Here is a 25,848-nt window from a genome sequence, read left to right on the forward strand (position 1 = left end):
CCCGTGCCATCCCCTGTCTCCAAGGGAGTCCCTGACTTTCCTCCTCCAATTCTCCCGTCCCAAGCTCCACCGTGGATCCTTGGAAACTCGACAGAACTGAGAAGACTGGATTTGGAACAGCGGAGGATAGAGGAATCTTCCCGGGCGCTCGCTCTCTTCTCCTAATAATACAGCCTCACTATCGAGCCCTACACACCAAAACATACACGAAAAAGCTCATCCCGTCCCAGAGTGCCAGACTCCCAGTTACTTCCCTGTCTTGGCGGCCTCCAATACCAATCTCTAAACAGGCAATCCCCTCCCTCGAGCGCGCCTATCTCAACGCTGGATACCTTCCACGCGCGCATCTCGCGTGCGCCAGTCATCCCAACTTTTTCGCTCCGTCCTTGCATACACAGAAAAAGGGTTCTGGAAAGGTTCCAAGGGGTGACTAACGATTTAGGGGTCCAAAAAAAGGGTGATCTCCTTTGCGTGTGTGGACTGTGGATACCTTCGCTACTCCCTACCTTTCCGCCTTGCATCTCTGGTCGGGCACATCATCCGGATTTTGTGCATCTCACACTGGACGGCACTACCGTTCATTGGGCTCCGAAAAAAAAGCCAAGTATCAAATCTCATTATTTAGCACCACTCACACACAAACACACACCTATCCAGCTTTCCTAAGATTACCTCAGGGGGTTGCTTATTTTAACCACCACGCGATACCTAGCCAAATTTCCCTGCTGCCCAACTCGGATCGTTAGTCGCCCCTCCAAACCGGGAAACTGGTTAACAGGTGTGAGTGGGCAAACCGCACCGCACCGCACCTGCGTCCGCGGAAGAATTAATTGATTCTCGCTTTGCTTGATTCGTCCAGCGACCAATCTCCCCTTGAAACCCAAGAGACTCTACTTTTTCTGAGGACCATGACCCGACTCAGGAACGCTTCACACACACACACACACACACACTTGTGCACTGTGATTACGGATATACCAAACTCATTCATCATGTGGCGCCTTAACCATCATCCATCTGAAGATACCTAGCTATATACGAGGGCACCGCCTGGTAGAATCCCGATCTAGCTGCTTAGTGAGTATCTGTAGCACTTCGCATGTCTTTCTCGTACTTGATCCCATCATCCCCCCGGAGGCGCCGGCTCGGCAATCATGTCGACGACGGAGTGGGGGTCCCGGCCACACGGAGCTTCACTATGCCCATCAAAGTACCAAACACTCTTACATGACAGACACCATAGAACACCTCACGACATCATCATCGCCATTTTGAACCTGTATCGAAACCATATTAATGCATATACAGAGCCTGTATTCTCTCTTTCATGTTCCTGAAGCAATGCTTTCTACCGTGCTGTACTCATACAATACTCCTCTCGTTTCAGTCATTAATAATGGTGGTAATCCCCCTTGGCTTCCCTCTTTTTTTTCAAACAATTACCCAGACGCCTTTCTTGTTGTTGTACCCGAAAAAATCTCCCATATGGATGGAAAAAAAGATGATAGAAGAAGAAGAAAGAACGACCCATGCTGTACTCAAAACGCCTAATTCTTTTGGGCCCTCTCGCTCCTGTTTGTTGTACATCCTTCCTCTCTGCGGCCTCAAGCAAAGCTGTCCTCTGCGTTCCAACGGCTGCTGTCGTCAGCCTTGACGGAGACGGGTGCCCGCGCCGGTGTAAGCCTCTGGGGCGGCGCCGGTGCCTCACCCGGAGCTTCAGCAGCAGCTGCCGGAGCAACAATCGGAACTTGAGCGACATCGCTAGGAAGCAGACCTTCCTTCACCAACGCCTGAAATGAAGGATCGCGGGCAAGCATATGCTGGCGCTTGACAGGTAGCCCGTCCAGCAGCTTCAGCTTCTTGCAGCACCCCACAAAAACAACCTGGTACAGTCGTCGCCGGAGACGCGTCGTCTCGTCGAGACGCCGGGCAAACATGGCGTCCCTCTCCGGATCGGCCTCAGGAAGAGTGAACGGGTCCGCAACGTGACCTCGGTCCGCCGACACAGTTACGTGGACTGGCGGGTAGAAGCCCTGCGTGATTGGATTGTCCCGCAAATCCAATTGCGTCAGGTGCGGGAAGTCCGTCAAAAGCTCCGTGACTGTCGTCGAATCTGCTAGGCGGTTGCCGGCAACCAGAAGTTTCTTGAGCCGAGGAATGAATCGAATGGGTGACAGGTCTGCGACGGCATTGAAGTTGAGGTTCAACGAGCGCAGGTTCGGCATCAGCTGGCCGAGCCCTTCCGGTAGGCAACGGAGCCCGCAGTTGGCTAGCTCAAGCAGCTGTAGGTTGAGGAAGTCCACCTTGGGCTCAAAAGTGCCAATGTAGTTGCCAGAAAGGAAGAGTTTGCGGACTTCGTACGCCGAAGAAAGGAAGGAGAGATCCAACTGGACATCACCGCGCTGCTCTCTTAGAGACAGACTATCCAGATGTCGGGCCTTGGTAAAACCAGTAATCTGGCTGATACGGTTCCTGTCGGCATGGAGCAGGCGGACAGCTGGCAAGCGACTGATGTCAAGCTCCAAAATATCGTTGTCGCTGAGGTCAAGATAGCGCAAACCGTCTAGACCCTGGGCATCTACCGCAGTAAAGGCTTCGAGGCAGTTCTTCGAGAGCTTGAGCGTCTGCAGAGAAGAGAGCTGTCCGAGTTCACGAAGCTCAGAAACTTTGTTACCAGTCAGGTCAAGCTCGGTCAACCGGTGCAGCCTAGTGCCATCGAAATCGGCCATCTCGATCTGATTGTTTCGTGCCCGCAGCGAGAGAAGTCCATCATGCTGGTTCAAGCCATCCAAAGAGGTGAGCTTGTTGTTGTCGGCCCGCAGACTCCGGAGATGAACGAGGTTCTTCAGCGCCGACAGGCTGGACAAGTCGTTGTTAGAGATGTCGACGTATTGCAAGTTGGCGAGATGATCCCACGAGGTTAGCTCAGTCAACATGTTTTGCGTCATCTTGAGTTGTCGGATCGAAGCTGGCACTCCGTCCAGATGACCGATGCTGTTGTTGGACGCGTCCAAGCTCACCAAACGACCACAGAACTCGTCAAGCATGTGGAGGCTCGACAATCGCTTCTCGCTCATGTCAAGTTCCGTGAAGTCCTCCCAGTAAGGCTCAAATGGCTCAATCTCCGTCAGGCGATCAACGAGCTCACGAACAGTCAAAGACAAGACCTTCTTAGAGCCGTCGCCAGTGACTAGACGCTGGTCATCCACAACGTAGCTGACTTCAAAGCCGAATGACTTTTCGTGATGGTTCAGTGTGAATTCTGACATGGGGCTCAGTGACAAGTTGCCAACGTTGTGACTGATGATGGCGCTTGCGTCCGGGTAGAGACCGCCCATCCGTGTCTTGCCGGGCGTCTTGATGATGAAACTTATGCTCTTCTCTTGGTTCTTGGGAGAGACATAGCTCAAAGCACTGTTCTCGCCTAGGATACTGACTTGACGCTCGTCAGCATTGTCGCCAACGACACTGTCCTCTTCCCTTTCGTCGATTCGGGAGACGGGCCGAGGGACAAAAGACTGGCCGCGAAGTGAAAATTGTCGTGATGGACCACGAGCCGGAGCTGTACGCGGGCGTGGTTGCAGCAAAGTCCGCCGTGCAGTCTTCGTCAAGCTTTGGTATTTGCCTCGTTTGGACTCTTCAATCATCGAGTCCGCATCCACGAAACTGCCCTCGTCATCTTCGAGGCTATCGATATCCTCAGCAGCAACATCCTGTATGATAGAGGCAATGGGCGAAGAAAATGATATCGTCATTCGTCTCCGGGACGGTGAGGAGTCCATGATGCGATCCTCGTCGAGCTGGATCTCGTGCTCAACGTCTCCGTCTCCTGCCTTGCTTTCAAGCTTGTGGAATTCAGTTCTTGCCTGTAGCGCAATATCCCGAGGCAGTGCCGCATCGGGCGACAACGTCACAAAACCTCTGCCGGATGAGCTCCGGGGCGTGTCCATGGAGCCCTTTGGTGATTGTGTCATGTTGGCTTCCCGCTCTTCAGCCTCCTTCTGTGCTGTCACCAATCTCAAGTGTAGCATCTCTTTTGTAATGTCGACGGACAAGTCAGGAATGCTTGCAAAAGGGTCATCTTCGCTGTCCTCAGACGGGATGACAACATGCGAACTCTTAGGTCGGATGCTCTCGCCTCTCCGTTTGATCCAAATGTTTTGCTGGCGATCAAGATACATGCTTCCGACCTGATCCGGTATCAGATGCGACACACTCTGCGGCGCAATCGTTTTCCTTGACTCAGAGCCACGAGAGGAGCCAGTGTGCATGGTCCGGTTGGTAGATGCCCCTGACGAGTGAGTACCGAAATCGTCATACTCGGTAGAGCCATCTCGCTGTCTGTTCGGGTTCGCGGAGATACGAATGTTGGGGGGATCGCTGATGGTTTCGTCTCCTCCAAGATATTGGAGGTCATCAACATTGCTTCTAGAGCGACTGCTCTCTTCGATCTGTCGTTCAACCTCCTGCGCAGCTCGGATGGCATCTTGAGCTTGATCCATAGATCTAAGCGAAGATGTGATGACGTCTCCCATGTCGCTGAGCTCCTGGTACTTCTTGAGGTAGTCCAGAATCTCTGGGTTCTCCTGGCGTTGCGGTGCTCTTTGCACTGGCTTTCCTTCGCGACTTGGAGGCCGAGACAATGGTTCCCTGGTCGACTCATACGAGTCGTCAAAAGCAGGACTAGGCTCGCCGTATTCCGCATCAGATTCCTCCACACTGGTCAGACCGCTAGGGGCCTTCACACCATTTCGGATCATGGCCATGATCTTGCCAGCCTCATCCAAGAAGTCCTGGGTTCTGATAGATGGCTTGCGGTCTGTGTCGAGTGTAGCACTGCGGTCATTGCCACTGGATGTGAACTGGGATCCACGGTGGGGGGTGCGTCGTACGGGCCGCTCTTCGTCTTCGTCTTCGGCATAGTCTTCGAGCAAGTTATCCTGAAAGGGAAACTCGCCAGCTTGCAGGGAAGACCTTGAGCTTGGGGTCGGAGTTCGTGGGCGTAGGATATGGCGCGTGGCCAGCACGCTGGGGTGTGCTCTTTGTTGCAAGCTTCCTGGGCGAGCGTCTTTGCGCTTCTTGCCCATCATGCTCTGCATCAAAGCATGGGTTTCCTGGACGGTGTCTAGAAGTGCATACCGCTCTTCCCTCCCATACGCAATATCTGACTTGTGAAGTGTCCTCCTCCGCTTCGGCGTCGGGTCCTTCGATGGAGAGGTACGTGGTCGCTTCCCTTCAGATGCATCACGTCTCTGTGGGGTACCTAGCATAAACGCCTCGGCTCCTGCGAACTGGACATTACCTCTTTGAACGCTCCCTTCGCTGGCTGATGGTGTGTGCTTGGAAGATGAGGCAGTCGTAGTGCCGGACTTTGCTCGCTTCCTGGGAACAAACATCGAGGCCTCATCCGGCACTGGTGAGCCCGCGACATGCTCAAATCGAAGGACAGACTCTTCGTCTTCCGACTCATGTTCAGATCCCTCATCATCCTCGAAAAATTGGGACTCCTCTTCAAGCCGGATGGACAAGTCTTGATTAAATTGGTAACCTTCGAGGTCGCCCGCACCGAACTGACTCACAGATCGGGAGCTCGTGGCCGTTTCTTGCTTTGGCACGGATAGGTAGTCGCCTGGAGCAGTATGCGGTCTTCGGTTTCTAGCAGCTGGGGCGAATTCACCGCTGACAGATTGCCGCGATGATCCAGATGTTTGATCCTCAAATTGACTGATGCGGCGGAGCAGCGTCTGGTTCGTGAATGTATCGTACGGGCCGAACAACTTCAGAGGACTCGTGCTATTCGTTCCCGACGTGCCGGGTTTCTCCGGACTCGGATTTGGCACACGTGGTGGTGGTGGGCTCTGAGACCCGAACCGAATCGAAGTGTAGCCGGGGGAGTACGTTCTTACACTTGGGAACTGCTTGGGTGTGCTAGCCTGCAGGGACTCCTCAGGAAGCATCTCAGACGTGTCGACGCCCATGCCAGGGCTGAGACCTCTGTATCTGAAGGATCCATCACCAGACCGGCCACCGCGCCGAGTGTTGAGGAAGCCTCCCTTTCGCGCATAGTCCTCGGTCGTCTCTGCTCTGTCGCTGTCCACTTCTTCTACACTGCCGTCCATATCGAAATTGAGCTCACCCTGTGAGTCCAAAAGCATCTGATCGATGCGCAGTTTCTCGAGGCGATTCTGGAGCTGGTCGACGGGGAGTTCGGTGGGGGCGGACGTTTGTTTTGCTTCATCCTGCTTCTGGCGCATCAGCGTGAGAACGATCGGACTGAAATCTTCGTTTCGGATGACACTCTGTCCGCTGGTCTTCCTAGAAGCGTCGTTCGGGGGTGCAAGTCCTGAAACAGAAGCCGCCAGACTTGACTCCTGTGCAAAGGTGTTATCTTGCTGCGGACTGAGTTGACTTTGATTGCTCTGATCGGGAGAGCCGTCGGTCATCTTGTAGGTAATGTGCGGCGCGCGTGGTCGAGGGCTCGGGCTTGGGCTTGGATCCATGTGGCTCCTGCCATCTGATTCGTCTTCGTCATCTCCGTGGTCCTCGTGCTGGCGGTGGAAAAAGGGCGGGCTAGAGGGCATTGTTGTGTTTTGTCGCACGCTTTGATCGGCGATGGAATTATCTTGGGGAGGGGAAGGCGGCTTGAACATGTTTTCGAGACCTGTGGCTGCAGAACAGAAGAGATCTCGTTGTTCGCCATATGCGACGTCGCCGTACACTAGCCTGCGCTTCCATTCCGGAGTGTCGCCAGCTCCTCGCAGTGGAGAAGACCTGATTGATTTATGATGTACAGTATTATGAATGACAGACCCGTTTGTTGAGGCTGAGAATGCGCGACTTGTTTGACGTGATTGATCGTTGGGCTTGATCTCGCGGGAAAGCTTCGAAGGGCCCCTTTGGGACAGTGGAAGGTTAATATCATTGGTGCTTCGTTCGCTCAGGACCCCGGTACTCTTGTCGCTATTTCCAGCACTCGAAGGTCGTATCCTACTGACGGGGAGAGGTATGCGACTACCGGATCCTTTCCCGCTTGGTGTATTATTGTTATCTGTCGGCTTCAGAGGCGGCAACTGAGCTGGAGAAGTCTCGGATCCAGCTTGCGAGGGCCAATCCTCGGAGAGGGAGTCGAGCCAAGCATGAGCCATCGTGAGTTGGCGTATGCGATCAGGGTTGAGGGACTTCTGAGACTATAAGCAGTCCATCGAGGGGGGTGGCAGATCGTCGTCGTGAGTTGATGTCGCGGTTTGTGGTTTGCGGGGTGCTAAGTTTGGTGGCTTGGATGCGACTGAAGTCTGTTTACGCGGGCAATTGCAATGCAGAAGTCGCGCGGGAGAAAATGCAAATGAATAAAATGCAGAACGGCAAGCCGAAGAAAATGGCGAAAAAACTGCTGGCGAAATCGCCTCTGCTGCGTCCGCTACCTGCGGTGACGTTTGGTCGTGATATGGGAAAAAAGAGGTGTTGGTATTGTTTCGTGGGGAACGCGGTCGAGCGATCGCGTTTGGGGCCGGCGTTATGTCAATCTCAAAAGCCCACCCTCAAGGTTGAATTTCCCCGAATAAACATAACTAATTCAATGTTATGCTTGATTGGCAGGCTGCAGGTTGCTGTGTCAACCGCCACAGACCAACCTTTGGATGGAACCAGGCCGGGCCATGGCCGTGACCCAAAATTCCCCGATCGTCCGATGGCGCTAATCGTTCTATCGAGTCGTGGGGGCTGCACCTTTTTGTTGCATCTACCTGTTATCCGATGGCAGTACCTTAGGATCCGTGCTGAGCATCTGCGCCACAGCAGGTGCTCCAGCCACTGCAACCGCGAGATCCAAATCAATTAAACACGATATCACGTGTGGGCCCGCCTCAGACGCGATCATTCGTGCTGGGTCGCGTCGTCTGGTGAACGTGCACGGTGACCGACCCGCCCAATATGGGACCTCTTTGTCTGTTCATGTTTGTGCAGTGCGCTGGATCTGGGGACTTTCGCCTTTCATCGACCGACGACCGCAATCCGGACCACCGCCCGGCGCCAATGCGACCGTAGCGCTTCCGACTTCTCCCCTCCTTCGTCCCCGTTCCGTTCCTTAGGCTCATGACTTTTTGCAACAAAAGTCTTTCCATACCAACACGATGGATATGAAGGATGGCTGGAGAGTCCGGCGACTGGACGACGAACCAATGTACTGCGAGGCTCCCCACGATGAATCGGATATCTTGTGCGCCAGTTTTGACCACGAAGACCTCGAGAGCCTCAAAGAGAGGAGACGTCGATATGAAGAGGCTGCGACTCGCTTTTTGCAGGGACATACGCCAAGGCTGCTCTCTACAGTTCTAAGAGGCCCTTTCGAAGGAACAGACGCAAAAGGTTGGGTGAATCCATGGCAATCAAGCCGGAAACCAACGTCAGCTGCCACTCCGCCACCACCTCCAGCTGCTGTCGTCAAAACAACCACGGAAGTCGAAGAAACCATTGTAGAAGAAGTGGATGTCGAGGATGCAGCGTCTTGCCATCTACCGAGCCCGCGAAGCCTGGATCAACCCAACTTAAGCCCGCACCCTTTCATGGAAACAGACGAACTAGAACGAGTTGAAGCATGGCGAAATACCACGGAATCTGTTAGCGACACACAGGAGTTTGCTTGGTCACTAGAAGCCTCTCTTTTGCAGCCTCAATCACAGACACAACGTAAGCGACGGTCAACAGGGTCAGAATGGCTTAAGCGGCAAGACACCAAACGACGAAAGGCAGATGATACAAATAGTCTCCGGGAGGACTCGGCCGCTACCCAGCGGGATGGCGTAAGACTGAGCCAAAACGTCATGCAGAAACAAGTGGACGCTGCCATGGAGGATGAGACTGCAAGCTTGAAGAGTTCTCAAATAAGCCCACAAACCCCGCGTAAGGCCTTGAACTCAAGTGCCAGTCGCCCGCACCAGCAACCACTCTCACAAAGATCCAACAAACACGCCAGTACTGCACAAGACGAGATACCAGCGCCCCTGAGCACTCCGATCCAGACTCCCCAGTCCAATAGGAAGGCAGTGGTGAATACTGGAAACGATGATCCCCCCAGCAGTGTTGTCACTGTGGCCAAGGAAGAGGAACGGAGTGAATTCGAGACGCAACAGGACGAAAGCTTCTTATTCCGTGCAAGGCCAAGAAACCATGCCCTCAATACCTTGAAATCAAGTCCCTTGAAGAGAATGTCCTCCGGCCAAGTTTCTTCCGCCGCTTCCACTTCTTCGAGCGAGAGCGACTCCCAAGGCGATGTCCAAGATTTGGAGGGTGACACTTACATGGCAGACGACACTAAAGCAACTTCCCCAGGATCCAGCGAGGAAGGTGGGGACCAACATTTCCCAGGGAAAGATACAGCGCAAGGAGGGGAGAGCGGCGAGTCTATATCTAAGCCCCTGGGTAGTGACATAGCCCTCGATGCGATGGAAACCGACGTGTACCCCACGAAACCGACGGATGGCGAAGCTCCAGAAACGGTTGAGAACCTTGATCAGCATCTACCAGTTGAGACGACCGCAATAGCAGGAATCGCGGATTTGACATCGAGCCAAGAACCGACGGTCGTGGCCATTGCTGCATCACAAGATCAAGAAGAGATTTTGGTACCGAAAGAAGCAAGCCCAGTGCCACAACCGCCGACGCCAGAAATCCAGGCCACTTCACAAAAGGAACCAGCAAGCCAAACCTCCAGCTCGTTCGCGGGCATACTACCGAACCTCTTCCCTCAAAGTCCCTGGTCGAAGCTGAGCCAATTCATCATTCCGCGTACTCCTCGTCCGCCTAGCACCACTGGCCAGAGCCACGAACAACTGACTAGTGTCAACACGTCCACTGCTGAAGGCCCCAATGCTTCGCGGACACCGGGAACACCATTCACTGCGTCAGTTGTAGAAACTTCTGTGTCTGTTGATGGAACGCCTGATCGAACAGTTGAGCGACCCTCACTATGCACTGCTGATAGATTGGTGGACGCAGCCAATCTTCACAACAGTCCCGCCGTACCAGCTTCACAACAGAGCCCGTGGAACATGGACGTGCCAGTCATCGCTCAGCCTCAGCAGCAACAGCCGAGGGACAGTGATGCAACGAGTGCCATTGACCCAAGCTGTCAGAGTCCTTGGACGGCTAGCCCCACCAAATTGTGCCAAGCTGCTCAAGAAGCTCTCATGTCAAAGCTCTTTAATGTTGCTGAACCAGCTTCGCCTTCTCCGCTTGCTCCCACCGCTACGATGACGCCTACAGGTCCGGCTGTCACTATTGAACAGCCCAACAACACTGAGACCTCAGAGCCAGTTTCGCCTGAGCCTATCTTCTCTATCAAGTCCTTTGCGAACTTTTTGTCCCCATCGCCCGAAAAGCCACGTCGGCGTCTCAACAAGACTCGCCTCAGTGGCGGTCACCTGCCTAGTACGCAGAATCTCATCGCCGCTACAACCAACAATCCATGGGAAACCATACAAAAGTCTGCCAAGAGGGTCAGATGGGCTTTACTGCCTAACGAAGTCGAAGGCGAAGAATCTTTAGAGAGCCGGGATCCTCACACGCCTACAACGCAAAGAGCTGCTTCGCCGCCGCCGGAAACCGCAGTAACTGATTTGCCAACCGGCGAAGACGATCAGTATAAAAAACACTTCCAAGCTGTTTCCCTTCGGCAAAGGCTCCATCACCATCTCTTGCCTTCAGCATCTCAGCAAGTGTTGCAAAGCCCGGGCCCAATGGCCATGGCAGAGGCTTTTGTCTCTGCTGACTCCTTCCGAGCACCTCCAGCCCCAATGGCCTTTGTACATGTCGAAGATGCCCCACTGGCGCAAGACAATACCGACACGCAAGAGTCCGCCGTGGATGATGTTGACGACGTGCTTCGTAATCTTAACGAGTTTATCGAAATGGTGGATGTCGAAGCTGATCTCGCGAGAGCCAAGGAAGAAGAGCAGAAGCAGGTTGAGAAACAGCAACAGCAGCGAACAAGCCAGCCTGTAAGCAACAGCTACACAGGGGGCTTCACTTTCGACGGGATGATGGACGCAGGAGTTTGGGATTGAGAGTCTGTTATCAAAGAAGGTGTCGTGGACGATGCATCATATATTACTGTGTTCGGACGCAAGCAAGGAGCAGCTGCGCAGGCGGCGTCATTATGCGAATTATTATACTAGCGAGGTGTTTGGGGTCATGACAAAATACCACATCATGGGTGGAACAACTGCTTTGCTTTATTTGCTCTACGACGAACTGGTAGTTGCTACTCAGTCAGTTTACTATACTTAGCGGTTCTGTCTTCGGCAAAGACTAGACCTTTGTCAAATGTTATTCAATCAGTAACTTGGTCCTCGTACAACTTCTGCTGGGAACGATCACTTGACCGTTTGCAAGATAGGCCATGCGGTCGAAGTCTGCTACGTTTCACGATGCCTCTGGGCGTGCTCGCAGGCTTTCATCTCAACACCTCCTAGAACCACAACGCAGAGGTTTCTGTCTTGAATTTGTAGACGTGAAGTACTTTGCCGCTACTAGTCCTCTATCTTCGCCCTTGAGTCTAAGCAACGGAGAGCCTGATCGCTTGCAAAAGAAAATCCACGCGTCTGCACTGAGTACTGTAGCCTCGATGCTAGCAAGTCAACACTACCCAGTCAATCAGCACCCAATTACCCAAAAAAAAAAAAAAAAAAAAAAAAAACCCCCACTGCCAAACACTTCAGAAGGAGGGAGAGGGCGAACTCACTACATAATGACCGGGAAGAAGCACTCCAGCGTATACGCAACCCGATCCGCGTAGCTCGTGACGGGATTACTCTGCGATATATTCAACGAGTGCGTGACGGTCCTCATGACCCCCGTCACCGCCAGCGTCGCGAGCCGGACCTCGGTGCTCCGCACCAGATACCGCACGAACCCGATCCGGAGCCCCGCCTGCGCCGACGCCGCCCGCGCTTCCGCGAACGCGCCGAGGAGGAAGTAGGCGCTCACGCACTCCGTCATGGCGAGCGGGCAGAAGTAGCCAATGTGTAGGCCGTTGATGAGGCTCTGCAGACTGCCGTCGGCGCGGAGGATGTGCTCGACGCGAAAGACGATGATGAGGACGCGGACGACGAGGACGGCGAAGAGGGCGAGCCAGAAGACTGTGGTGAAGATTTTGCGGCGGGTGCCGCGGAGGATGTTGCGGAGGATGATGTAGCTGTAGAAGGGGAGGCCGGCTTCTTGGACCTGTTGGTACTCGTGTAAGTCATTGGCATTCAAGTGTCACACAGCTTCAGCCAGGAAACCCTCTCGTAATTCCTTCCTTACCATCCAGAAGAAGTCCCCGAAAGCCGCGACGACTGCTTTCCTTTCGAGAGGGTAGTACGTCTCGTCGTAGTAGGCATAATAGCACAGCCCGTTCGCGATGGCCCCCGCTGCCGAGGAGACGATGGGAACGACGGCGACCTTGGAGAAGGATGTGATACCGACGACGAGGAAGCCGAGAAGTACGTTGAGCGCTCCGACGGTACTCAGCGGCGACCAGCTCAGCTCGAAATAGGGCAGGTTGGATGGTGACTTCAAAGTGCTGTCGAACACGTTGAGTGTCCCCGAGGAACCCATACCCGGTTAGCAATGGGCTTTGGCTACACAGTGAGGCCAAAGTTTGAAGGTATCTCGGAGCCTCATGTGTAGTTGTTGCCAGTAGCTTTCAGGCACTTCCTATGGTTCGTCTGTGTTTGATTTGACGTTGACGTCTGCTCCCAGGGAGGAGGGTTGGCATTTGGAGCGATCGGGCCATACATGAGTCTTCAACCCTGTCGACGGCTGAAGAGATGCCTTTCTCAAGCTCGGCTATTGCTCTCAACGGGCCGGCGGGCCGTTTGCTTCAGTCTCCTAACCACTGCCGTTTATCAGCTTCTGAATCGGTCACCATGTCCCTGGGTGCGGAGAGTTCTTCTACCTTTGGCCACCAAACCTCAGAAAGCCGCGGAATGGTGGGGGCGGGGTTGTCAAAGTCGAGCAGTTTGAGGGGGATATCGGTCTCGGAAGGACTATAACTAGCGGGGTTTGACATGGACGTTCGAGAGGCTTTATCTCGGAGCCTCACCGTCGGGACGAGAAGAGATGAACCTAAAATCTGTATGGACGGGTGCGGTTGACGCCGCGTGCCACCTGCGGCACATCGCGTCGGCACCCCTTCACAGGGGATTCGACCCAAAATAAGTTTACCAACTTGACACTGGAAGATCTAGCCCCTTCTCTATGGTCCGTCTCGTATCCGTACACGGCGCGGTTAATTCTGGGAAGACTAAATGGTATGACCGGAGAGTTACTGCCCAAAGTTTCGACACATTTGCCGTTTGGTTGCCAATTTGCTGCGGGCTCTAAACGCGTTCTCTTTCAGTCCGATATGGTTTGTATAATTGGTGTTGTCGATCTCTGAGCAAACAACAGTCACATCATTTCATAATGATACCTCGGGAAGGATCCAAGGCGTGACGCAAGCATTGCCCATTTGCAACATCAGCTTTAGAGCTCTGATAATAATTGCGCGTTTATCCAAGGTTTCACCTTATCAACAATCACAACTTCAAACCTTGTTGTATTCAAGAACGATTATATTAGTAAGGGATGCTCTTCCCCCCGGCTCTTTCTTTCGACTCTTCGCAAACTCGATATAAACGTTAATGCCCACCAATCCTAATGAGCGGTTGAAAACTTATCGAGACGAAATGACTTGCCCGCTCAAAGGTCTCAATAGAGGAAGAAGCCACCGGGACATGCATGAGCTTCAGTGTCAACTCACATGCTATAGAATCAAATCAACAGTCCATTTATACTATCAAAACAATCTCTTACTTAGGCCCATGTAGCAATCTTTCCGATAATCCAAAGTCTGTAATTGAAGTTATCAACTCCCCGCTGCAGACAATACTATAGATACTCCTTCCAACTAACAGAGATCGAGAGTCAAGCTCAAATTCTGGATAACATGAAGCATAGCCTGAGGTCAGGCTCCTTTCTCTCTCCCAGGTTTGCAGATGAAAGCTTAGTCTCAAGCATACTCAACTCCCGAATGATTCACAATCTAACAATCCCAAGGGCAGGTACAGTTCCATCGAGCACTTTATGCTGCTATACTGACCCTGCCGTCGAGAAAGCACATGCTTCCGTCACCCTCCATGCTGCATGTCAGGAGTCCACTGCTTTGAACACGACGTCCAACACCACCGACAATGTCTCAATCTCAAGTGAACCTCTCAGAATGCCTCCGTTGACGACAGTCTTCAGAGTCCAGGTTAACAGCAAACCTCTCATTCACTCGTCGTCGATACCTGACTTCCAAACCACTCGTTTATTGATGGTCCATACTCAACAACGATATGAGAACCTGAGCTGCAGTCGTGGTTTTCTGGTAAGGCGACGTGTCAAAGGGGATACACCTCATGCAAACTGTGATGCCTCCAGCCTTTGATCCTTGTTCTCTCGGTCGGGGTTCCCGGGGCCTGAAGAAATTCCGTCCCCGTCAAGGTGAGATGTTGAGGGCCGCAAGCAAGTACATTGCCTGTGGTCGGTCAGAGTCTTGAGATGCAGGATTTCCAGTCACCTCAATATACCTTTGACCAGATATCGCGAGCTGCTGGGGCTTCATGATTACAACTGAGTAACGGCATAACTCGGGTGAGGTACCGAACTAACGCATCTCATCAAACGAAATCATGTACCAAAACAGCAGAGTCTCACTGATTCCATCATCAGTCTACTTGTCCCGTCTGCGCGATAATGCTCATTCACCATTGCAGCAAAAGCTTCTCCGTTCATAACACCACTTGAAAAAAGCATACTGCTTACAACATATTACAATTCTGATCCCCGCCTTAGATGATAGTCTAAGCCGGAAAGACTGGCTCCCACCTTTTGTTACCAGAACCTGATCCCAACCTTTGCGTCAATGATTCAAAGCTTCGAGAACGACTTTCGAGCATTTAGCTGAGATCGCTTCCCAATCAATAATCCACGAGACCGAAGTTGCCAGGCGTCCTGCTAACCACTCGGTGTAGCCTGTCCCCGATATTTTCGAGACATTATGAGTCTTTGCTACGGCAATTGAGCAGAAGGCTACCAAGAGCGCGAGAAACGAGGTAGATAATGTAGCCCCGTGGAGTTTGACTTCCTGGAAACCAGAAACCAGAGGAACGACTTGGGACTCTAACAAAATGCAGCAGTTACTCCAGCCTCGACCGAGCCTTGCACATTTCTCATCAGGTACTTGATATCCACACATCAAACAAAGTCTTCACAAAACACAGGACATCGGAGGCGGTACCTTCCCAGCAACAACACCCAAACAAACGAGCTCATTCCCATACCCAGCCAGCTGGACCCCCAAACGCAATGAGCCTTCGTTCGACCCACGGCCCACAACTTCTAGAACAGACAATCACCACAAGCAAGGATTGATCTAAACGTGTCGCGTAGGTGGCCATCCGACTGGACAGATCCCCGGTTTCCCATCAAAAGAGTCCCAGGCACCCACGTGGATGACATACACCGGAAAAAGCTACTGCATATGAAGAGACAGCTCGTCATTAAGACAACACGTCTAATCAATCCCTTCCACAAGTATCCTCCTCTCGGTGTCTCTTTCCGGGTTCTCACCCCCAGAGTTCCGGAAGACTTGACCATAGCCATCCATCAGCAGCAGCTATAGCTCCCTCTCCCGGGCTCACCGACTCACCGGCTCCAAGGTTCAAGGATCTCAACACGCGCGGTGAGCCAGTGTCCTGGGTACACCTACTCACCACAGCAAGAGGTGGGTTTCTGAGCGACAGACCACATGGCGGATCCCCGATCTCTCTTTGGATAAGAAGACGAAAAAATAAGGAACCCATGAAGGTCAATGCCATCCCCAGTGCAGCCACGCCCGGACTCCCTCTCGAAAAGAAAAGATTCATCGTCCCATGTCCGGCCGGACCATGAGAGAGGGTCTGGGGGCGTGTGTGTACTCCGTATGGCATCTTCGGATACCGGCCCCCATGTGGCCCGTATCATTGGGGCCTGGAGCTTGATGAGATGGTCATTGATACTATAATCAAAATCATGTTCACTTTGAGTCTTCCATGCATGTTTGTCATACACCTTTACCTGGTGTATGGATAGTGTCAGAGCAGGGCCATGCCCCTGAATTGGTTTTCGGAGCGATCGACAGTAACATTTTAGGGCACACAGGACCGGTGGCGATGATGAAGCAGGCTGCGCCTCCATGTCAATCCGGGGAAGGGGACATGGTTTCCGGCAGAGCCTCAGGGGAAAAGTGCAAAGCTGCAATGAAATGAGGTGCCGTGACGCCGGGCATTTCTCACAGGCTATGCTTTTTTCACGTGGGTGGGTTGATAGGATTCAAGACTGAGCCGCCACCGAGGCTTGATTGCACCCGGGCCAACCCCTTGTCAAGACTATACGAACTGAGTTCTAGTCTCCAAATGCTCAGTAACAACAAGGCAAGTCCAAAATCTAGCCTGTGTACGTCCGAATGAAGCAAAGGACACAACTTCGTCTTGGGGCAAGTCAAGCCGAATCGTTAGCATCACGCCCCAGAGTCCTCTGCGGCGAGTGCGCAATCAAGGCGCCAGAAGCACGCAATCTTGTACGATTGTGGGAAACACATATTGATTGCCACGAGTCCAGACAAAATCAACCCGTCTGAACAGAGGACCATCTTTGGCGCGGCTATCATGCAGCGTACTCTGTCCCCGGTCGATCATACCAGCGTACCGCGCGGGTCTCTCAAGCTTTACCCATTTGCCATGTAAGTGACGCACGACGTGGCCAGGTCTTGCTCATAGCCAAGGCAGGACAATTTGGTGCATAGACTTGACCAACTTTGGGCCGCTGCCTTTTCAAGACGAGAGCGAAAGCAAGTCTAGGTGTGGGCGATGTGTTGGGTAACTTGGGTTGATGTCTTGGTTGGGCCGTTGCGAGGCGGTCTGACGAGCACGTTGTTGGATGATTGGCGATGGAGGGTCCATTGGAGGTCTGGCAGATAAGTTGCGGGCTGGGCTTGGCGCAAGCTTGTTCATCCAGACTTCCGGGGACGGGGAATATGACCCCCTCGAGCCGATAGAACCCCAAAAACATTGGCATCTGCAAAGGGCATTTTGAGACGTGTCAGAAAAGCAAGGTGCGTTTGGCTTAGACCGCAGATAAACGCTCCGTCCCGTCTCGACTGCGTTTGGCGGGGAAACTGTTCCGCAGACCGACGAAACAAGGAGGAATGATATTGAAATCGAGGCGAGTGGCCGGGGCCGGGTTTATGAACCTTGTAGACACATAGGGTCGACGCTACTCCGAGGGAGAATGCCAATGGCCCAATGGAATTGATTGCGGCCTCAATTCCAACGTGGTCTGTCTTTGGTGATGGGTTGGTGGTGTACTTGTTTGACTAATACCATGACGCTGAGGAACATTTGCGATAGTCGTGCTGCGAAAGCGGATCTAACTGTCCACTATTTCAATGACACCTGGATGGCTAACGATATACGGACGTGCCGATGAGTTGGTCGTCCGTTTGTCTAGTCGGAGAAATGGACGGCGTGTTCTTTTCAATGCCACAGGGCATGCTCTTCAGGACGTGCCGCAGTGTAACCACACCTGCTGGAAAAAGGCTTCCATTCATTTGCTCTTGGCGGTTGACGGATGGAACCATGTTCAGGCCCGGTCAGCAACCCGGACACCGGACAAAACAAGCGAGGAGAGGACTAGCGAGCAGCCCTGGGACAGGGACGCTAGCCAGTGGTTGAAGGGTTGGCCCGTACCGGCGATGTGTGGCATCCTGGGGAAACATCAGGGGGTCCGGCAAAAGGGATTATCAAGGGTGCCGATGGACGCTAGGTAGTTCTGGTTCGGCTCTGCTTCTGGCATCTGCTTCTGCTTGGATGGAACTGATCGTCCGCGTACGCCAAAGACCGAGTATCTGTTCCGCCATCTGAGCAGCATGCCAACGCTCTCTCTCAAATTGTGCTGCCATCCTTTTGCGCGACCAAGCGATCAAGCACTCGTCTGATACATCAAATTCCGGTGGGCGAGACACCGAGAACTGTGGCTCTCGAGACGGGCCTGTAGAATCGAGGGAAACGACAACGTGCTCTCTGGAAGTTTCGGGATCAGCGGCCGGGCAAATTTGTCGTGTCGGTGAAAGGGAGAAGGTAGAAATTCGAAAACCCCCAGCTGTTCCGGCATGGCGCGGTGTACATTGCGGTCTGAGATGCTGCTAAGCCGGGGAACGGACCCGAGATACTGTCGTGTCCAGATACCTGTAGTACGCAGGCAGTGTCACTGCTTACATCATGGCGGCAGCCCCAGTCGTTTTGCGGTACGGAGTACAGTTCGTCAATTACCCTTGGGTAATAGTGGTTCTAGTGACCTAGACCTAGGACAAAGGCTCTTCAAGATGTTGGGTGAGGCTGTCGTTTAAGAGTCGCAGGGTAGGCTACAAGCAAGATGCAGGCAGGCGGAGGTCAGCCGGTTGATGATCCCAATGGCTGAAGGGACGAAGGTTCGGCTCCTCTTTCTTTGTGGCCCATGGGAGGGAGGGATACCTGCTGCTGGCTGATGCTAGCTAGGGCTTCTCCAACCGTTTGGCGTTTAGGCCCAAGACCCAAGCCCTCCGTTGACTCTATGCGGTGAAGTAGTGTGTGGTGTTTGGCAGTCTTGACTTTTGGTAGTCAGGAATGGTTTGGGCCAGGGACGACGTAAAAACCTAGGAACGATCCCAGGCTGGCTAGCAATGTCCCTGGCGCTGGTGAGTTTTGAGGTTTGTGTTCGTAGTGTACAGTAGCTGGAAGTGTCCAAGACGAGCCACTGGGAGGGCTCCGGGAGCCAAGTTAGCAGTCCCGTGGACGGCGTCACACACCGTACAAGCGGGGTTTAGACGAAGGGCTGCTGGGTTGATAGTGGAAGCGACTAGGGTCGCGCAGGGGCGCCCGCAGCCGTGGGAACGCGAGCGACGGGGGGATGGCCATGTTTCGATTGACTTAGCGGCATGCGCAAAGCCAGGTGACAGCTCGGGTACCCGTACTTGGTAGAGGCGACGGTGTTATTCTTGTTGCGATGCGATGCGCCGTGAGACGATAGAGTGTGTCATAGCCGATGCTTCGGGGACTTGTTTGCTTGCGTGCTGGCGGTGTCAGTAACGTGGTGCATAGATAAGGGAATTGAATTCTTTGAATAACTAAGCTGTCCATGAAGGCCACAGTTACACGACCAGTTCGTTATCGACTTGGATGTGTGCTGTCATGTATGATGTTGGGAAGCGATGTTGAGCGAGCGTCGACTCAAGGTGGTGTTGATGTCAGAAATTGGGTTGACATGCGCTGCCGCGCCGACGGGAGCTGATCCCAAGGGATTATCTCGATGCTTGAGCTGACGCGATTCAAGGCAAGTGCGGAGTACAATAATACTACGTAGTACGTGGCTACCTTATCAGATGTTTTACGGATGACTTCCTTTTGCAACTTTGAGATTAAATGAGTGGAAAGTTGAGAGTTCTGAGTGGTTCTTTCCCGTCGTAAATGTTTCCCTCCTCCCCCAGGTGCCACTACTTCCCACACGTGGGAGTGGCAGAAGTACTTTTCACGTGCATTTGCTGGGAAAGTGTACATGGATACCAACTCAAGAGGTTGCGTCTTATCCTCGGTACTTTGTTTACCGCCTGGTGAGCCCCTCATTGAGAAGTATCTCACTTGATTGTCTTGGCCTCCCTACCAGGGGCGCCAGGGCCCTGGACATCCCTGCTCATTACGTCCACTCCTCCTCTCCGAAGCGTCGCGCCGTCTTTCTGCTAGAACTTTGGCCCCCGCTGTTATCAGCAAGTAGATGTGCGAACCCCAAACCCCAAACCCCAACATGCGCTCTCTATTGGGACCTCCCGCTTTCGATAATGACGATGTCAAGTGGGAAGCTTAGGATAAGAGGCTACCTTATTCTGCAGCGCATTTGGAGGTATTGTCGCTCACAATTTGGCCGGGAGGCTACCTGCATTTTGAGCTGCCCTGAACGTGGTGGTCACGGTGTGTGTTTGCCCCTCCAACACAGACAGACACACACACACACACACACTCACACACTCACTCTTACGCACATTTTCATCCCCTCACTCATCAACCCCAACGTGAGGAGATGCCTCAACTTATCTGACATCGCACTGGTGCCAGATACTCCGTAATCATCCACAAGTAAGTAATCGGTGATGGATCGTACTGCCCAGTCTCATGAGATCGAGACCCAGAACTCATGAGATTTGAGCATCCACATACCTTGCGGTACTCAGCCCACAGGGCAGCAGCAAGGCCCACTCACCTCCACCGCTCACAGACGCATCGCAGCGCATCGCATCGCATTGGCCCTGGCATTCACTCAGTATCTCACTGGCTCTACTCCATATCACACTCATACATACATCACTGTCGTCGGAAGCCATCACTCACCACTCACTCACTCACTCGAGTACTCGCCAACTCGAACGGACTCCTTGACTTTCCTTGAACCGAGTCTACCTTAAAATGCCTACCTATGCGTACGGTCTCCGTAAGGTAGATGAGGTAAGCACCCGAGATGAGGACCAAGGTACCTAACCTAAACTCAGGCACCTTGTAACTTGTACACCCCCGGCCTCTCGTCCCGACCCCGGGCCCCTGGCCTGCCCTGGCCTGTCCTGTCCTGTTCCCCCTCTGGGCCTCTGGGCGCTGGGCTCTCACGCTCTCTGGTCACTCGCTCGCTCCCTCCTTGCCACTGTCCTGCCCAATCCTGCGCCCACACCTTTTTCCCAGCCCGCCCACTTTACTCTTTCCTCTCGCCTACCGCCGCATGTCGTGACGTTCCTTTCCATTTCCCCCATTCTTACTCCGTACACGTTGCCGAACCTCCCACACTCACACACACTCACACTTCCGTCACTCACTCACTCAACCACACCACGCAGGAGACGCAACCACGCCGCTCTCTATCCCTTCTGCCGCCCCAGAAACAATCGGCGACCAAATCCTCCCATATCGTCCAGACTCTCGCCAGATGTTTCCCTCATGTCCAGCCCGCCTCGTAACGCCGAAAATGCCGCACCCGCGACCCTGGTGAGCTCCGCGCATTTGTCGTCGTCGTCGTCGTCCACGTCCACTCCCACTTCCGCCTCCGCTTCCGCCCCCATCATCTCCAGTCCCAAGTCCAGTCAAAGTCCCAGTCCGAGAGATCCAGCTGCCAACCCGACTGGTCTCGACGATCCTGGTACCGAGCCTGTTACTGATGCTGGTCTTGCTGCTGCTGCCCCGGTCGCTGCGCCTGCTCCTACTCCTACTGCCGCTGCCGCTCTCCAACACCAAACTCTGCCTCAAGTCCCTCCGCAATCACTTCAAGTTCTAGACACCCCCCTAGCCCAGGCTGCAGATCCACCCCCTGCCACGGCCGCTGTCACCCAGCACCAGCAGGATGTCTCGAGCCATGCCGACCCGAATATTAAAAAGCCCCGAGGCCCTGCTGCCCTCCCGAGGCAGTCCGGTCCGTCCTTGCTAACCCAAGCCCTCGCCTCAGCTCGCGGCATCCCTTCGAGAACACATTCCCACCAAGACCAAACACCACAACCCTCCAGCCAGCTTTCCACCCGCTCGCTGCCTTCGCCTACCGCCGACTTCGTCCCTTCCAACCCAAACTCAACCTCCAACCCGTCTTCTGCCACTGCTGGCCTGGATCCTCTTGCCGTCGACGACCTCCGCAATGTTCCCTCCCTTCCCGGCCATGGCGCCTCAGTAACTCCCCGAAGCGCTCCTCAACCCGGCATCGTACCCCCTTCCGACATTACTACCCAGACCGCTGTTGTTCATACTCCCAACGCCGACATGGAGATAATGACATCGCCCACCTACGATATGGCCAGTTTTCAGGGTATTCGAGCAATGCTGCTGGATCATCGCGACTTTCTCAAGAGCACGCGCTCACCTCGTGGCAGGGGTTCCTCCTTGGAGCGGGTTGATCCGGAGACGCGAGCACAGGGAGGCCTCCGAAAAAGCAGAGCTCACTCTCACTCCACCAGCCCAGAGGGATCTCTCAGTTCAGTCGCTCAAATGGACCAGAAACTACAACAGGATAACACTACCGTGCCTGAAGGTCGACCGAAGAAACTGGAGCAACGCTTCTCCGTTGGACCCGAGAAGATATGGTCGATTGGGTCGAGCGAGGCCATCGACGGACAAGAAGATGGCCAAGTGGAGAAGTCCGTTCACGAAGCCATGATTGGCGCCGAGCCCAACGCTCGCAGCCGAAAGGCTAGCTACAGCCTGCGATTCTTCCGAGAGGGATTGCCCAAGGAGGAGAAGACGCCAGGACGCAGAAAGGACCAGCGACCCAAGGAGAAGCCCTCTCTGAGCTCAGATTCACAGGAGCCGCTCTCGTCTGACATTGCCATTGAAGATTTCGCCAAAGCTGCCAGTGCTCAGCCCTCGCCTAGAATTCTCGACAAGAAGGATTGGGTGCCAAAGCAACTAGAAAGAGTCAAGACTTTCCCCCTTCAGTCGCCCCAGGCTGGCGAGACTCCCATCTTGACGGACTCGCCGACGCAAGATTACTTTGGGTTAAGGAAGGTCAATGGCGACATTTTCCACAAGGTGGATACCGATGGCGCTAGACCGGCCAGCAACACGTCCGCTCCTGCGAATGGAGAGAAAGAGGGCGACGCCTCGCTACCCTCGATTGAAGAATCCGAAGCGGTCGAGACCCGACGTCTGTCAGCCGACAGCAGCGACCCTGGGGAAAGCCACGAGGAGGGAGACGAGTCCTCCGAGGAAAAGATTTCTTCAGCTGTATTTGTGCCGCACCCCGGCTTGGAAGAGGCTTCAGAACGCGAGAGAGACGTTGCGAAACCGAGACAGACGCCCGGTCGCACCATATCGAAAGCCAGAGCCGAAGACTTTCACCCTTGGCTGGTGAAGGCTGATGAGCCCGAGCCCGAGGAGGAGCTGCTCTCTCCTGACCAGCCTCCCGCAACCCCTTCCAAATCGAAGCCGAAGCGTCTGCCCGGCGAGCCCAACATTACTTTACGTGAGGTTCAACCGGGCACCATTGAAGACGTGACGGCTGAAGAAGAGCCGGAGCCACCGACGCCGAAGCACATCCCTGCACACATTGATGACCACGCGCACCATCATCAAGTCGAGCAGAAAGAGCCTCTCGAGGCCATCGAACTCATCCCCTACAAGCACCAGGTGGGCGGTCACACCACACTTTGGCGCTTTTCGAAGAGAGCTGTCTGCAAACAGCTCAACAATCGGGAGAATGAGTTTTACGAAAATGTGGAACAGGATCATCCTGATTTGCTCTCATTTCTCCCACGGTACATTGGTGTCTTGAATGTGACTTTTCACAAGCAACCCCGGCGCAAGTCGACCCACAGGCGTGATGACGCTCCTTTGCTAGAGCGGAAGCCGACCGGAGAGATTGGTGCCACGGTGTCGGCGGACGCGACTAAGTCGAACGGATCCAACGGCGCGTCTCAGCCGAGCCAGGAGCATCGCCGTATCATTAGCCAGTCACTTTCTTCCGCCCCCGAGCCAATCCCGACGGTGACCTTTGATGATAACTGGCATATCCTGCCCCGGAATCTGCTGCAACCAACGCCTCCTCCAGTAGTCATGCCGACTCGGGGCCGAAGCACATCATCTGCAGGTCTTCCGGACAACCCTGAGCAGAGCAAAATGGCATCTCCAACACGGCCGAGCCTGGATGACAGGCACGCGAATAGTTGGGGTGCAACGACCGTCAACAAGCGGCTGCGCAATGAGGTGTTCAACGACGTCTTCTTGAAGCAGCCAATTCCGATCCACAAGCACCGCCGCCCACACCAAAAGTCGATGGCTTTTCGTAAGCAGCCGACGTTGAGGCCAGCTAGCTCCGTGCCCGACTTGGTTCGTAGACAGGATCCGTCTGCCGTAGAAGGTCACGCACCTCAAAAGCCTAGCCCGCTTCGGCCAAGCAGCTCCTCGCCCCCTCCCACAGAGAGCATTGCCATGGAGCGCCCGAGCCATCTCGAGGCTGCCGAGGCAGAAGCCGAAGATAGCGATGTCAAGGACGTGACTGGTACCAGTGCACCGGAGCCGGAGACTCTTGCAGACAAGATTATTGCTCAAAAGAAGAAGAGACGTTACTCCGGAACAGGCCTCCGACGGAAGCCACGAACAGTGACGGAGTCTAGAGGACATCTCAAGTACTGGGAAGAGGCGGATGACGCTGGTTATAGAGGTGAAGACGAAGGCGGGCAGTCCCTCATCACGTCCCAATTGAACTCGCCCATGATCGAAGCGCCAAGCACGAATGGCACAAATGCCAGTGAAGGTGCCGCGAAAGAACTGAGTCTCCCAGTGCCTGCTGCTGATGCATCTCAAGCCGACGTTCCGACCGAAGCTGAGCACTCTACGTATGCGTCAACTGTTCCGTCCGAGGTGCCTAGCCCTACCCAAGAGTTCCGCAGAATCCCGCGACCTGTGAATCCGAAGGAAGCGCAGACGCAAAGAGACTCCCGCGTCGAGTACTTCCTCCTGTTGGAAGATCTCACGGCAGGCATGAAGCGGCCCTGTATCATGGACCTAAAGATGGGCACCAGACAGTACGGCGTAGAGGCCACGCCCAAGAAACAAAAGTCGCAGCAGGGCAAGTGTGCCAGGACGACCTCGCGTGAACTTGGCGTGCGTGTATGCGGACTTCAAGTCTGGGATGTCAAGAGCCAGAGCTACGTCTTCAAGGACAAGTACTTTGGGCGTGATCTCAAAGCCGGCCAGGAGTTCCAGGACGCTTTGACGCGATTCTTGTACGATGGCGTCGACTACTCGAGCATCCTGCGACACATTCCGACTATCCTGCAAAAGCTGGACCACCTCGAGTCGATCGTCCGAGGACTGGACGGGTACCGATTCTACGCCGCCAGCCTCCTCATGTTTTACGATGGCGACACGACCAGCGAGGGTAATGAATACGATACAGTCGTTGACGATTCCACGACTGACTTTGCAACCGACACGGAGGAGACGTCGGCGTTGCGCGAGAAGAAGAAGCAGAAGAAGAAGCGCGGCATCGACTTCAAGATTGCCGACTTTGCAAATAGCCTGACCAAGGGCGACCTTGCAGAGGGAAAGCCGTGTCCGCCGCGGCATCCCAACGAGCCGGACCGTGGCTTCCTCCGAGGTCTTCGAACGTTGAGGAAATATTTCCTCAAGATCCAGAAGGATATTCGTGGTGAGATGGGTCCGGATTGTCACGGACGAGGTCACAGCATGGATGTTGATGATATCGACATCGACCACGTCTCGGATGAGGAGGGGTCTGTCAGCGAATGATTTGGAGGAAGAGGGGGAGAGAGAGGGGAAGGGGTGTCTCTTTCTTCATGTTGATAATTTGGGAAATTATTTTTATTATTCTGGATTGGGTGTGTGTGGCTTTTTATGGAATGGGATGGGACTTGGGGTTCGGCGGAGTCAGGGACGGCATTTGACAACATACCCGGCATCGGTTCGGCGTCACAAATACAGATTTCAAGGCAACTGAGATGTTTTGTACTTTTCACTTTTCTGTCTCTCTCTCATGAGGTTGAGTGGTGGCTGCTGCAGAATTGTGCCGTGTCTGACGTCCGACGTGGGCGTTGCTGATGAGGAATGCTGTGATGTGAAGTCGAAGTATTGGTAAAGGGGGGTATGAAGGCGTTTGCGTTTCTTGTGTTGCTTTGGGGGTTAGGTTTAGACGTCAAGGTAGACAAAATGAGTAGAACTTCTTTTTACCCAAATTCCCTCTTGAATCGATCCAATGGCCCTTTTGTGTTCCAATGATGGGAAAGTCCAGTAC

General features: G+C 53.9%; 4 protein-coding genes across 4 annotated transcripts; 2 read left to right on the plus strand and 2 right to left on the minus strand.

Annotated features, from left to right (window-relative positions):
• Positions 1-1,604: 1,604 nt before the first annotated feature.
• HER10_EVM0005772 (WD repeat domain-containing protein) lies at positions 1,605-7,145 on the minus strand (the record flags this gene model as incomplete). Its single annotated transcript, XM_035475376.1, has 2 exons — positions 1,605-2,033; positions 2,103-7,145. 2 exons carry the CDS (start codon positions 7,143-7,145, stop codon positions 1,605-1,607), a joined length of 5,472 nt encoding a protein of 1,823 aa, XP_035329387.1.
• Positions 7,146-7,975: 830 nt separating this feature from the next.
• On the plus strand, positions 7,976-11,176 carry HER10_EVM0013336 (protamine P1). Its single transcript, XM_035482698.1, has 2 exons — positions 7,976-9,521; positions 10,035-11,176. The coding sequence occupies exons 1-2, from the start codon at positions 8,130-8,132 to the stop codon at positions 11,058-11,060; spliced, it is 2,418 nt and encodes an 805-aa protein (XP_035330313.1). The 5' UTR covers positions 7,976-8,129; the 3' UTR covers positions 11,061-11,176.
• A 349-nt stretch (positions 11,177-11,525) lies between these two features.
• HER10_EVM0003150 (uncharacterized protein) lies at positions 11,526-12,594 on the minus strand (the record flags this gene model as incomplete). The annotated part of the gene is made up of 3 exons (XM_035472835.1): positions 11,526-11,637; positions 11,738-12,219; positions 12,301-12,594. 3 exons carry the CDS (start codon positions 12,592-12,594, stop codon positions 11,526-11,528), a joined length of 888 nt encoding a protein of 295 aa, XP_035329053.1.
• An 8,459-nt stretch (positions 12,595-21,053) lies between these two features.
• Positions 21,054-25,346, plus strand: HER10_EVM0005275 (inositol polyphosphate kinase; the record flags this gene model as incomplete). The annotated part of the gene is made up of 2 exons (XM_035474897.1): positions 21,054-23,360; positions 23,400-25,346. The coding sequence occupies 2 exons, from the start codon at positions 21,054-21,056 to the stop codon at positions 25,344-25,346; spliced, it is 4,254 nt and encodes a 1,417-aa protein (XP_035329320.1).
• Between the last annotated feature and the right edge of the window lie 502 nt (positions 25,347-25,848).

The sequence above is a fragment of the Colletotrichum scovillei genome (assembly GCF_011075155.1).
Source record: "Colletotrichum scovillei strain TJNH1 chromosome Unknown Contig00009, whole genome shotgun sequence".
In the NCBI taxonomy this organism is placed as follows: domain Eukaryota; kingdom Fungi; phylum Ascomycota; class Sordariomycetes; order Glomerellales; family Glomerellaceae; genus Colletotrichum; species Colletotrichum scovillei.

Coding starts and splice junctions, on each gene's coding strand:
- HER10_EVM0013336 (XM_035482698.1), top strand. CDS start 8,130: ATGGATATGAAGGATGGCTGGAGAGTCCGGCGACTGGACGACGAACCA. Junction 9,522..10,034: donor ACCTTGATCAGCATCTACCA/GTTGAGACGACC, acceptor GCTTCACAACAG/AGCCCGTGGAACATGGACGT.